At 51.7% G+C, this 14,257-nt stretch overlaps 1 protein-coding gene across 3 annotated transcripts in view; it reads right to left on the minus strand.

The window, feature by feature from the left end:
• LOC138833126 (sodium/potassium/calcium exchanger 4) overlaps positions 1-13,244 on the minus strand; it is a 131,128-nt gene extending 117,884 nt beyond the window's left edge. For all 3 annotated transcript variants that reach the window (XM_070031476.1, XM_070031475.1, XM_070031474.1), the window contains exons 1-2: positions 12,956-13,244; positions 10,880-10,990 (exon numbers count right to left, since the gene is read on the minus strand). In XM_070031476.1, the coding sequence (XP_069887577.1) occupies positions 10,880-10,990; positions 12,956-13,085 (241 nt within the window). In that variant the 5' untranslated portion in view covers positions 13,086-13,244. The remainder of the gene's footprint in view (positions 1-10,879; positions 10,991-12,955) is intronic.
• Positions 13,245-14,257: the final 1,013 nt, after the last annotated feature.

Here is a 14,257-nt window from a genome sequence, read left to right on the forward strand (position 1 = left end):
TTCCACACAACCAACCCCGTCTGTACCTGGGCCCCCTGGCATGATCCCACACACAGCTTGGGATAAGTGAGTGGACGACAAAGCAAAGACAAAGCTTACCCTTTCCCTAAGGGTAAAGAGTAACTAGTTCAAGGAGTTAGAACAAAGTAAGAGCAGAGGCAGGATTAGAAACTGGAGTCCTGGTTAACCCACAGTTCCTCCACAGGCTAGGCATCTCAGCAGGACGATGGAAACTCTGTTTGTGATGATGCCTAGATTGAAGGCGTCTGTGCCAGTCACTCTATGCTAGCAGCTGAATTTAGGTCTGACCCTTGCCTTGACCTTAGAGCTAGTACACAGGAGCTCCAGTCCTGCGCTTAGGGAGCTCAGAGGCAAGATTGGGAGCCATCAGTGAGGCAAGCCCACTCTTGTGAAGTGGGTGGATGGCTGCTCTACCTGAGGTTTTGTGTGGCCTCATGGAGCCAATTTGCAACTTAATCCTGAGCCAGTAGCCTGTACCTGCCTTTCCCAGTCACCCGCCCACCCCCTACCTGCCCCTTCTGCTTAAAAAAAACAAAACAAAACAAAAAACAAACTCAAATCAATGTAATCTGATTCAGCTCCAGCCCTAGCTGCTCACTGGCTCCTTGATAAATCCCCGAAGTCTAATTATGCATTGTTGTGCCAGGACGCTGAGTGTGTTTGTTTTCTCTTTCCCCCTCGGACAGCCAATGAGCGAGACCCAGCAGTTGCTAGCAAGCATTCCTCCAGGTACCAGGTATGGCCGTGATGATGCTGCGGTTTCAAATGCACACTATCCTCTGCAGAGCTGTCCGTCCCTGCTACCAATACCCTTCAAGAGCAGGCTCAGAGGTCATCACCAAAAGGAGGGCATCTTCGCCCTGACCACCTGACCCCTCCCTAACACCTTCCACCATGGTACTGGCCACAGGCAACCTTGTTCTTTGAGCCCTGTCAGACTCCCCTCCGCATCCTGAATTCTATTGCATGCTCCCTGGCAACAGGGACTGGGTCCCTTGTACGGTCCAAGACATGCAGACACTTAAGAATCGCAAGTTGCATTTAATTTCTTGGTCAATTACGATAAGCACCAGGCTGAAGCTATCCTCTGCATTGAAACAGCAAAGGGAGACACAGGACCAGATGTCGATTGGTCACGGTTCCCATCTGCAAAGGGGCAGGCACACTGGGCAGAGCTCTCCTTCCCTCCCCAGCCACACAGTGACCTCCTGTTCCTTTTCCAAGGGGCATCCACTGCTTCTCGGGAGAAACATAGATGCTTCCAGCATAGTATCTGTCTTCCTATTGAATGAAATGCAATGCCTCCTGGCCTCTTCAATCATGGACAATGTTAAAGGCAAAAATCCTTTCTCAAGCATCTGACTCTTGTGTTGAGTTGAATGGCTGGATCTCCCCACCCCAGGCAGCACATGGCAATACTTAATGATTTCCATTTTTAACTTGGGGAGGAACGCTCCTCAGAGTTCAAGAGGAAACAGAGTGGGCGCATACTGGATCGCAGGAGGCCTGCGTGTCGTCAGGAGCAGAGACTGCAAGTCAGGGGGTAGCAATGGCCCAGCAAGAAGAGATTGCTAGCAGATGGTGGGGGGGGGGGGGGCCAGGAGGGCAAGAGGAGAAAGAAGGGAGGAGGAGGAGGAGAAAGTGGAGGAGGAGGAGGAGAAAGTGGAGGAGGAGGAGGCGGAGGAGGAAGAGAGAAGAAAAAGAAAGAAAGGAAGGAAGAAAGAAAGAAAGAAAGAAAGGAAGGAAGGAAGGAAGGAAGGAAGGAAGGAAGGAAGGAAGGAAGGAAGGAGACCATTTTTTATATTGCAACCAAATCAGTATTGGAAGCATAATAAGAAGTTTGAAGTTTGCTGGAATCAACTGAAAAGTGCCACTAAAGTTCTTACCTCTAAACTGTCTTTTTCTACTCAATTTATTAATAATTATGGATCAAGATATAGACTCACAATTCAAACCACACAGAATGTTACAATCTGGTTCTACAATGAAGGCATAGTGGACACAGGCCTCTCAACATTGCCCCCTCCACCCCTACCCTCCCACCCCCCCACCCTCGCCATGAGCTGGGCATCAGTGGCTCATGCCTGTAATCCTAACTACTCAGGAAGATCAGATCTAGAGGATCACAGTTCAGACAGCCTGGGCAGAAAAGTCTAATCACTATAAAGCTGGGCAGAAGGCATGGCTCAAGTAATAAAGTGCCAGCCTTAGAGTGAGAAAACCCAGTAAATGCCAGGCCCTGAGTTCAAGTTTCCATACACACACACACACACACACACACACACACACACACACACACACACGATACACACGACACACACGACACACAGGACAACAAAACAGGATGTACACCACAGTGAGTGTTAATGTCAACTGTGAACTTTGGTTAATAACAATGTATCAATATTCTGCATCAGTTGTACCAAATTTACCACCCTAAACCAAGGCAGTAATAATAGGAGCACTGGACAGGGCATAGAGAAACTATTTTCTGCTCAATTTTTCTGTAAACCTGAAACTATTCTAGAAAAGAGTCTTTTCCTTACACACACACACACACACACACACACACACACACACACACACACACACACACACACACACACTTTCAACCTGGCTCTGCAACCTTGGATGAGTTATTTAATCTCTCTGAGTCTCCTTTTCCTCATCTACAGAATGAGGAAGAGTAACCACACCTCCCTAAAGGTTGGCCATGAGAAGGCAGTAAGTGGATACACAGAGGCCTGAGAACTGTGCCTAGCACACAGGGCACTTCAGTTTGCTGTGCTGGTGACGGTGGAGGCACTGCTGTGCTCCAGGTATGGCTTAAGTACTTCCATCCACCACGAGGCTAAAGTCTGGCAGCCGCCTGGGGAGGCAGGGATGAAAGCACTGACCCTAGGCTGGGAATGTGGCTTCGTGGTAGAGCGCTTGCCTAGCAGGCATGAAGCCCTGGGTTCCATTCCTCAGTACCACATCAACAGAAAAAGCCAGAAATGGTGCTGTAGAGTGCTAGTCTTGAGCAAAAGAAGCTCAGGGACAGTGCCTAGGCTCTGAGTTCAAGTCCTAGGACAGGCAAATAAATAAAGCACAAAAGACAAACCCTGAAGTTCAGAGAGATTATGCAACATATTCAAGGTTACACCACGTGAGGGGTGAGCTGCACCTTAAGAGCTACACGTTCAACTTCAACATAGCCAATGAGACTGTCTCCAAAACAGACAGACAGACAGACAAAAGCCTTTTCTAGCTGCTGGAGATCAGCCCACTCAGAACAGCCTCATTTTGTTAGGTGATAAAGGAGAAGACAAAGAGAGAAAAGCCCCAAATGCCAGCCAGTATGATCTTGGCACCACGGAGACTAAAATCCAGATCTGAGGCTCCACTGACCCTACTTGGTCCCATCCCCCAATCCCGAACACAGAGGAGCCCACTGACACCCCACTGCTGTCTTCCTCAAGCCTCCTGTGTAATCACTGGCCATGAAAGGTCTCACGTCGGGTTTGCCTGCTCTGCCAGCCACCTACCCCAAGTAGTGCCCTGGAGACTGCTCGCCCAGCAAGCTCCTCCCCAGGCTAGAATTTCTGGTCCTGCTCTATGGGACAGGTTACTCAGATCGCCCTGCTCACAATATGAAGTTCAGTTCTTGCTTTTTTCCAATGCAGGATTTGCCTTTATGTAACTACAACTTTCCAACTTCGGGACGTGTGACTTGTCTCTCAAGGCCGCTGAATGTGGCACTCTGACAAATGTTTGCTCAGAATCCAGATGCTTCGTCTTGCCACCCATGCTGCAGCACCTCTCCACCTACTTGTCCTGATGTACTTTTTTTTGCACCTCTAGGTCCCTCTTCCTCCTCCTCCTGATTTCTCCTATTCCTCTGCTCCCTGCACAGGATGCCTACAGAGACCGACGGTGGGGGGGGGGGGGAGCCTGCACAATGACATCTCCTAGCCCAGCCTCAGCTCTGGGTCCTGACCTCACCCACTCCACTGTCCTCACCTTCCGTACAGAATAAATGCAAGGGCGGAACCAAAGGGGACCTCAAGGCATCCTCCACCTAAATCCTGCATCCATCGCCTCTATGGTATGAGCCATCTGCATATCAGACTCTCTGGGGCACCCCTCCGTCAGCCTGCTCCTCCCAGCCTGCCTCTGTGCACAGACAGCCACTGGGTATTCCGAAGGCAGATCTGGACAGAAGAAACCAAACATGATAAAAGCAAGTTTCAAAGGAGGACTGAAACTCCTCCTGCAAGAGGAGCAAACCGCACGCCTCTCCTCTTGGTCTTCTTTGTAAACTCAAGGAGGGCATAGTGGAGGATGAATCACTTACTCACTCTCAGATGTGGGTGGTGTAAGGGAGCCAGTGTAAGAGCAGGGAAAACCATGCTCATCCCCAGCTGAACAATTGTGAAAGAACACCTGGCCATACAGAATGAAATGCTGGCTCTATGGGCGATTTTTCGGGATAGTAAACTATTCTGTGATGACCAGGTAATGGTGGATACAGGTCTCTCAAACCCCTCAGGATCTGAAAAATCAAGTCAGCGCTGGCCCTTTGGTGACTATGAATGCATGCATCCAATGTTGGCTGAATCAGGTGTATCGAGTGTATGGCCTTCAGCCCCGGTGTGGGGACTGCGCTCCTTTCAACTTCACGGCAACTAAGGAGAAGCAAGTTTTACAAAGTATGGCACCCTTCAGTACTCCAAATCCTTACAACAAAAAGAGATCAAACCCCCCAGAAAACGTGTGTTTCTAGAAGGGATAAAGAATAGATGCTTGGTGAGATCAAAATATAATCAACTAGCAAGATTGTGTTTCAGTATTTCGCGCACACAGGTTCTATACCATCACTGGAGTAATTCAGAGAAAAATGACAGAAAAGCTAGGGGCTGTGTACATATGAGGTACCAAACACTGCTTTCAGAGCTGATGTGTGTTACCTCAGGTCCTTTTAGGGGACTGAATAATCGCCAGGTGTCCCATAGCACAGAATGGAGAACTGAAACACATTATGATTCTTTTTAAAGCAACACTTTTAAGCCAGGGACCAATGGTTCACGCCTGAACAGCCATCCCTGACCATATCAATCACTAAAAAGCTGAGCATAGTAGCATACCCCTCTCATCCCTTCTATGTGGGAAGGGTAAATAAGGGAACCATGGCCCAAAATTGATCTAGACATCCAAGCAACATCCTATTCGAGAAATAGCTAAAGTAAAGAGGGATCAAGGCATGGCCCTGAATTCAAATTCTAGTACTGTAATCCTAGCTACTTCAGAGGATGAGATTTGAGGATTGCAGTTCAAAGCCAGCCCTGGGTAGAAAAGTCCCTGTGAGACTCTTATTAGCCACTCAAAACACAGGAAGTAGAGCTGTGGTTCAAAGTGGTAGAGAGCTAGCCTTGAGCAAAAGAGCTCAGGGAGAGTTTCCAAGCCAGTTCAAACCTCATGACCAACAACAACAACACAAAAGTAACACTTTTATATTCTAGTTAGAGGAAACAATGTAACAATGGCTACAATTAATGCCTTCAAGGGAGACCTGGGCTGAAAGGGATGGTTTCCTAATATGTGGGTGGAATGCACTCTCACTGGGTCCAGGTTTCAAGGTCAAGGCTGGGGCTCCACATTTGCATTCCTCAACACCCCCCCCCCCCCCCCCCCCCCCCGGCCTCTCATCTGCAGGCTTGGGCTGGGAAGTACCAGGCAACAAGCTCAGCCATCTTCCATCAGGCCAGGTGCAGCATCCAGAGAGGCCTGCAAGTGCATTGGTCCCTTACACGGACTGAAGCTGTGTGCCCGCTAATTCTCATAGTGAAGTCCTAATTCCCAAAGTAGTTCTTGGAGGCGGGGCCTAGGCTGAGGGGGTGGGAAGAATGTCAGGTTAAATGAGATCATGAAGGTGGATTCCCACGGTGGATCAGTGCCCTCGTAAAAAGGAGAGGAAGCTGGGCACGGGTGGCTCACACCTGTAATCCTAATTACTCAGGAGGCTGAGATCTGAGGATCATGGTTTGAAGTCCAGCCTGGGCAGGAAAAATCCATGAGACTCTTACCTTCAATTAACCACCAGGAAACTGTAAGTGATGTTGCTGGCTCAAAGTGGTAGAGAGCTAGCCTTGAGCGAAAAAGCTCAGGACAGAAGAGGAGAGACCAGAGAACATACACATAGCACATAGTAGAAAGCCAGGAAAAGAGCCCTTACCAGATACTAGGTTCACCAGCACCTCCATCTTGGACTCTCCAGCCTCAAAACCATGTTTAAGCCACTCAGCCCCTGGAACTTGGCTCCTGGAGCACAGCTAAGAGTCCTCGCCACTCATTCCCATTTCCGAAGTTTCACACACAGCTCCCTCTCTTGTTGCTTGTTTTTTTGTTCCGACCTTAAACAGAAACACCTAAAGCCTAGAGGCTCAAGTCATGCCTTCAAATCTCTAGGGAACATGTTAGACTTTTCCATAGATGGCACTGGCTAAAAGTGAATCAAAAGATTTTAGCTTCCTTACATCAAAGGAAAGGAGGAAAGCAAAGAATGGAGGGCAAAAAAGGGAGGGGAGAGGAAGGAAGGGGAGAGGAAGGGAGGGGAAAGAAGGGGGAGAGAGGACTGGAGGGGAAAAGAGGGGAAGGAAGGTGCAGAGGAGGGATGGAGGGAGGGAGGGAGAAAGGGAGAAAGCAAAGAAGGGAGGGAGGAAGGAAAGGAGAAGGGAGAAAGCGAAAATGAGAAAGCAAGTGGAAGGAAGGAAGGAAGGAAGGAAGGAAGGAAGAAGGAAGGAAGGAAGGAGAGAGAAAGAACAGCTGGCTAGCCAGCCAGCTTGGTATGGTTAGGCACACCTACAATCCCAGCACTTGGGAGGAAGTGAAGCAGGAAGACTGCATGTTTGAGACCAGCATGGGCCACAGAGCAAAACCCTGTCTCAAAAAAAATAAATGATTGCTTTCTGGAAAATTGCTACATTAAATCAAGTTTTAGCTTTTTGGGACATTAACATTTTTTCCCCTAGTGTTGGGAGTCAAACTCAGAGCCTTGTATGTACATGCCAACAAGTACTCTACCACTGAGCTCTGCCAACATTCCGACAGTTACTGCACACCTACCCAGGGTTCTAGCCTGGGCTTCTTGGCCTTTGCACACATGCAAATCCCCCAGAGACCTCACTAGGTGAAGATGCTGATCCTGTAGGTGATTCTGACCCTGGGCGTGAGCCCTCAGGCCCAGGAGACTCCCAGCCCATGGTTCTCACAGAGATCAGGATTCTTCTTTTGCCTTCTGAGGGTCAACTCTGGCTTCTTATGGGATTCATACCTATGAGCCTCTGAAACATAGCGACTCCAGGCTGACATTGTCCAAAAAGAAATGTTTTCTTCACCTGACTTACATAATCGTGACCCCTTTGTCCCCTCCTCCCATATAAGAGCAATAAAAAAATTAAATTAAAAAACTGTATGGACTCCAGGACCTGCCTTGCAACAATTAGGTCTCAGATTCTGGAAGTTGGGGCTTGGGCATTTTGCAATAGATCTAGAAACTGCTAGAGGGATATATATGTATGGCCAGGGCTAAGAGCCACTCTTCTAAACATAGAGTGGGAACCCCTGGAGGACAGGGGTGAATGAGTTGTTTTAGATGGTGCTAGTTGGGGGGGGGGGGGAAGGGGAGGGGGAGGGGGTGGTTAGAGACGAAGGGTGATAGGCCAGGGCTGGCGAGCTGGATAGACAGCACATGAAATGATAAGTTCAAAACATCACCTTTGTGATCTGGGGAAAGGACCCAGACAGAGCAAAGAAACTGTTTCCTACGGGACTCTTCTAGAGAATCCTGAGTAAGGTACCATTCGCTTTTTGAGCAAATAAAGTTACCCCTTTCACGGTCTCCACAAGGCCTAGGAAATAAGGGTAGCCCCTTCCTCCCCGCCCCCCAGGCTCTCGGGAAAGTGTGTGCTAACATTTGCTGCATTGCACATGGACGCCTAGACAGTTGAGCATTCTCCGAGTCTCATCTCCCATTCCCCGAAAAGACCTCTCCCAGGAAAACACCACAAGGGGTTCACAGCTAGGAGTAGAAACCTTGAGAGAACATAAAAGCCATGTGATCGCTGAGGGGAAGCCACCCTCTGTTCTACCCTGAAGGCCTGACTTGGAGCCCTGGCCCCGTTTTATCACAGCAGCAGCTCAGGAGAGGAACTTCTAGTGAGAAGTTATACAGAGAGGAGAACTTTGCTCCTCAGCTGTCCAACCCCACCAACTCTCACTGGGAATGGTAGAGCTTCAGTCTCTTACTCCAGAAGCCCAAGTCTAAGCCAGCCCAGGACTCGGCCTTTCCCTGGCAATAGGAATTGGCTCGAGGTGCTCATATGGCCAAGCTGGCTCAGCTCAACAGAACCTTGTTTAGGGCTTGTGCAGAAGTGGGTCAGTTTCGACACCTCTGGACCAGGAGAATGTAAGGCTGGACCTTTGGTAACTAGTTCCCAAAGCTAAGACACAAAGGGGTCAAAGACAGAGCGAAACAGAGTTACAGATACCTTGTAACCTTTGGTCCTACATTTCTACTCGCTAAGCCAATGATTTTCCTCACCAGCTCAACGCAATATGGAGTGGGTCCTGCCTCTTTCTCACAGAACTCTGTGCTGGAAGCGCTTCCGCAGAGCTGTAGACTGGGTACCTCCTCCATCTTTCATTGCCTGCACTCCTTGCTTTCAAGCTACCTCGATGGCAGGGTCTACACCTCACCCCTGCTCATCCTCCCCCATCACTGCCCGCAGTAGAGGAGGACACACCTTCCTGACATGGAAAGAGACCCAGGGGCTAGAGGAGTGGACACATTTGGAGCCATACAAGCCAGGGATGCTCTTGGCTGGCTAAGAAGTTTTGAGGAGCTACTAAACTTCTGAACATCATGGTCCTTTCTTTGCAAGTAACACTGTAAGGACCGAAGTACATAGCACATCACACTGTTCTTTCATTCCTTCATTTGGAGTAATATTTACAGAGAGCTTTCTATGTGCCAGGAGCGATTCTGGAAATGGTCAACGTTAACACAAATGTGAATGATTCCTAGAGATACTGCCCATTTCCCTCCAGCCTCCTCTCCCTAGGCGGGCAAGGTCAGACCCTCCTTCTAACAAGGATAGGCAGCTTTTATTTAAAAAGGTAAGTATTATTAAGTCTATTTGAAATATGAAAGGAAAATTATGAAAGAACATAGGAAAGTTCTCCATCTCGAGCAGAGTCCCAAATGACTGCCAACTAAGTCCATAAAAACTCAGTACACTGAAGATAAAGAGATCCCAATGGTGCCTGGGGGAGGCTGTGGCATTCAAAATTAGGTCCTAACCCAGTCAAGATGCTCAGAATATATGTGAGTGACAGAATCAACAGCCAGCCTAAGAGGAGGGCATAGGTGAACCAGAATCTAGCCCAAAGTTCCCTCACCCCATTCTGTCTCCAGAGCCTTCCACGTGTGTTCCCCATGTGGATGGTACCAATTTTAGTTCAGGTCCCTGGAGTGGCAGGATGGACCCAACATAAGTGATCCCAGGCTTTACACATGTTTGCCATTGCAAACACCCCTTAGCTTGAGTCAGGGTAGCCTGCCCATCCACCTCCGTGGAGAGCCAAGATCAGAGCACAGCTGTGACTGCATGGGTGCCATCCCCCACTGGTCAGCAGGATGAATGGGATCACTCCAGTGTGGACAGGCTCACACAGACAGCCTCGCTGTGCAAGTGTTTATCTCCCTCCATGTTCCCAGCCTGCTTCTCAGAGACTTCTGAGAGAATACAAAAATCAGCACAGCACCTTAGCGGGAAGCCTCAGCCTTCATAAACACGTGGAAGGGTCTGGGTTCCAAACTCAACTTCGACACTTAGCTTTGTGACTTTGAGCAATTTGTGTCTCCTTCCTAGATCTTTCCTAGGACTTTACCTCACCTAAGAGAACATAAAATGACATAAAACAGAATACAAAATGACAACGGGTGCCCTTTCCTCTTACATACACAGAGCCTTACTGGGTTTTCCCAGCAACCCCAGAATAGGCAAATGTTATTTTACCCATCTCACAGGTAAGACAACAGAGACTCGGAAAAGATGACGTGGTTTGCCCAGCAAGTTGGTGAAAAACCTGGTCACAATCATCTCCCTTTTTCCTCAGGCCTTTGGACTACATTCCCACTGGATCTTCCTCTCCCCCCCCCCACCCCCCACCTCACCACCAAAAGTTGCTGCCCAACTGAGAACCCTTTACACTTTTTCAAGTAACACTGGCTGGCCTGTAGCAGGAGAACAGGCCAGCCGCCAGTGGGGATGGGGGTTGCTGCTCCCTCTGACGCCCCACAGAGTCTTAAGACCATCAGAGCTATGTCCTGGGGCACACAAGACCCAGCTCCAGAGGCAGATGATCTCCATCACAGAGGAAGACCCCTAGGAGCTCAATGTCTTCCCCTTGCAGCAGCCCAATCTTAGAGGGTCATCCCACAGCGATGCCCACCACAGTCACCAGGTGTGCTGCCCCTAGTGGTCCACCAGAGGCACAAGCAAGCAAAAGTACAAGACAGGCAACCAACATCAAGAGAGGGGTGCATCCTTAACCAATCATGACCACAGAAAATCCAGTCTGAAACTCCTGAACTCCACCTTCTTAGTTGCAAGATAAAGAAAGCACCTAGGTTGCCTAGCAGCATGGGGTGAATGTTGCAGGCTACCTTTCCCTACACCATACAGCACCTCTTGCTCAGAGGTTCAGAAGACTTTCTCCGTGCTAGATGGAGCTATCCACAGAAGCCCCATCTCTAGTCTAGGCCAGCTGGCAAAAGGCCTAAGGGTGTGGGGTGAGGGGGGGGGCATCTACTTACCAGGATCAGTGCAGTTCTTGGCCATCTGAGTTCCATTCATTGGTGCCATCAACTTTCTATTTCGCCATGTTTCTGGTGAAACGCGTTTGCTAGCAGAAGCAGTTTTGTGTCCTGGATTGAAAAATCAGTCACAGATACCACTAGGTCAGAATAACCTGTATTCATTCTCAAGGCGACCTTACACATGTGGGTCTCGCTTCCACAGCAACAGCTGAGAGACCATTTGGAGTGATCCGCTGACTAGAGGTTTGATATCGCCTGCGTACATACAATGGCCTGTGCCCTGAATGGTATGTTGTTTCTACTCACACATGAGATCTGATCTTGAACAAGACTGAGGGGGTCCCAGGCCTCACAGGTGACGGAAAGGAGCAATTAGGTAGCCATTAAGTTCTCTTTCAATAAATGCACTCACATGGTCTCTGCACCTGGTGGAACCACAAATGGAGCCTGCAGAAGTTAGCAAGCAGGTGAAGGCAGTGACCATCCAAGGGCTCCTCACATTTAAATATGCATACACATCACCTGATGGTCTTGTTTTTTTTTAATGCAGATTCTGATCCTATCTGGGTGGGATTTGGGGTCTACACTAACAAACTCCCAGGTGATGCACCTGCTGAGGGGCTGGGGATCAAACTGAGTTCAGGAAAAGAGGGTAGATGCCCACGGCCAAGGGCAATTAGACTCCTGAAGGTAATCCAGCAAATGAAACCAATTCTCACTTTCAGACCTTTAAAGGATTCATTTATGGCTCATCACAATGCATGCGCACTGTGTGTGTGTGTGTGTGTGTGTGTGTGTGTGTGTGTGTGTGTGTGTGTGTGTGTGTGTGTGTGTGTGTGTGTGTGCATGTGTTGGGGGGTGGGTTATAACCTCTTCTCCTGAGATCTTCTAGGCATTTTGTTATTTCTGGTGTGTAACTGGCATTACCCGGTGGATGCCTATCACAAAGTGTCAGGTATGGAGATGTCCAAAATACACTTTCCGGGTTTCTTTTGAAAGAAGTCGCTTTTTTGTTGTTGTTTGTTGTTGTTGTTGTTGCTGTCAGTCATGGGGCTTGAACTCTGGGCCTGGGTGCTGTCCCTGTGCTCTTCCGAGCACTCTACCACTTGCACCACAGAGCCACTTCCAAGAAGTCACTTTTTAAAACCCTGGATCCCCACATCACAGAAGTCCAGGGTTTTGAAGAGAGTGTTACTTTGGAAGTTTAATGGCGGCCCATCTGATTTTTGCATAAACCTCTGTCAATGGCCCTAGATGCTAATGGCCTACCTGACTGCCCTAGAGCGTGCCACCTGCCTGGCACCTTTTCTTTTGTTTGTCTGGAGGTTTGCTAGAGGGTGTCAAGGTAGTGGAGGTCCTCTGATTAAAGTTACACGGGACTCAAATTCTACTCCCTTCCCCTGCCCCCCCCAAGTATTTTTGTAAGATTTTTGTCTTTCCTGCCTCTTCCTGAAATATGATACCCTAAGGGGTCCCCCCAAGTCATTCCTTGGAGAAGAGTGTGGATGGCGGCTCCACAAACCAGCCCTCTCCTGGGGGGGGGGGGGCCTTAAGAAGGAGGGGGAAGAGATGCTGAGATGAAACACAGGAGCAATCTCCCGCGGGAACCCGACTGCCTAAAACCTTTTACGATTTGGTGGAAGACACGTCGGGAAACGCCAGAACCCCTTTAGACCAGGGCAGGACCAAGGGGAGAGGCAAGAGCCGGCGGCAGTTTTCCAGCCGGAGTCCGGGGATTCGAGGGACGCAGCGTACAAGCCTGGTCCCTGTGCAGAATAGGGAAGCGGCTCACGCGAGCTTGCACACCCCGGGGGGACAGAGGCGGGGCCGGCTTCCGTCTTGGTAACGCACACGCCGACCGGAGCCGCGACCCGAGTCCCCGGGGCGCGCGGGGCGTGCAGCGGAGCCCGCCCGGATGCGCGCCGCCGGCCCGGCAGGGAGGGAACAAGAGGAAACCCTGGGGATCCGCCTGGCGAGGAAGGAACGGGGGGTAGTGGAGGCGTCCCAGGCTTCCCAGCCCAAGCCCCCCATCTCAACTCCCCGGGAGGATGGGGGACCCCCACGGGCGCCTACCCAAGCTGCCGAAGAGGCCGGACGCACAGCACACCAGGGCCAGCACGGCGCACACGAAGCCAACTTGCTGCGGCAGCATCTGTCGCCTCCTGCGAACTTTGCGCGGCCGGAGGGTCCCCTGGAGCGCCATCTCGGGGCGCCCGGGTACCGGTCCCTGGGAGAAGATCGAGAGCTTCGGTGGCCCACCCCGAGGGCTGTCAGTCTGTGGCCCAATGTCGTCGCTGGAGCTGAAGTGGACGATGCGCAGCTCAGAAGCGGAGAGCCGGCGGCCAAAGCTTCATGGCCCCCGGCAGCGGGGTGGGCCGGGGGGCGGGGGGAGAGGACCCCGGGCGACCCCGAGGAGGGGGCACGAGGAGGAGGAGGGGGCGCACGGCGCGCTCCGAGCTCAGAGTCCCGCGCGGGGCGTGCGCGCTGCGCGCACCATGACTCCGTGGCGAGGAGGCGACGCCGGCACGGCGGTGGCGGTGGCGCTGGCGGCCCGGGCTTGGCGCAATCCCCGCGCGCGCGTCTGGAGCCGCCGCTCCCTGCCCGCTCGGCCTCGGCGATCTGGCCCGGCTGAGCACCGCCCCCCCCCCAGCGCCCCGGAGGGGGGGAGCACTCAGGGCGCCCCGGCGCCCACTCGCGCCATCCTCCTCTTCCAAGTTGAGCAAGCGGCCGGCGAGGCGCCTCTGCTCCCCGCGCGCGCGCAGCCGGCGGTGCAGGCGGGGAAGGCAAGGGCGCCGGACACGCGCGACCCGCGACCCCCTCGCCCGGTGGCCGCGACGTCCGTTCTCCCGGTGGAGGAGAGATCTCGCCGGGGAACTTTCTCTCCGGCTTCTGTGCTGCCGGCGCCTGCGTCTGCGAGGCCCCGTGGCGCCTCTCTCGCTAGCTGCTCTCCCCTCCCCTCCCCTCCCTCCCTCCCCGCCCGCCTCCCACCCTCCCTCGGCAGCACGTGTACTCCTCCCCGAGGGCGCACTCGCCTGGGGTGCTCCTCCCCGCCCCCACCCCGGAGGCCAACTACTGACCAATATAATCCCCTTCCTTCTCCCTCCGCTCTCCTGCAGCCAACCTGAAACGCGTCCTTTCATTGATCCGCCCTCGCAGGCTGATGCTTACAGGAACTGGTTAGGGTACCTGGGGGGGGGGGGACACTCAACACAAACAGGGGGTCTTTCTGCCCAATTGCTGCCTCGGATCCAGCCTCCTCCACGACCCCTGGGGCGACCCGCAGCGGCCAGCCACCCCCTGGGGCGGGAGGTACACAAGATTAATTGCCCGGGTGGAGCTAACAAAACAGGCTTGTACCAAGCCAACGGGGCGCTC

Source organism: Dipodomys merriami, unplaced genomic scaffold (genome assembly GCF_024711535.1).
Source record: "Dipodomys merriami isolate MVZ:Mamm:240054 unplaced genomic scaffold, mDipMer1.0.p SCAF_200, whole genome shotgun sequence".
NCBI lineage: Eukaryota > Metazoa > Chordata > Mammalia > Rodentia > Heteromyidae > Dipodomys > Dipodomys merriami.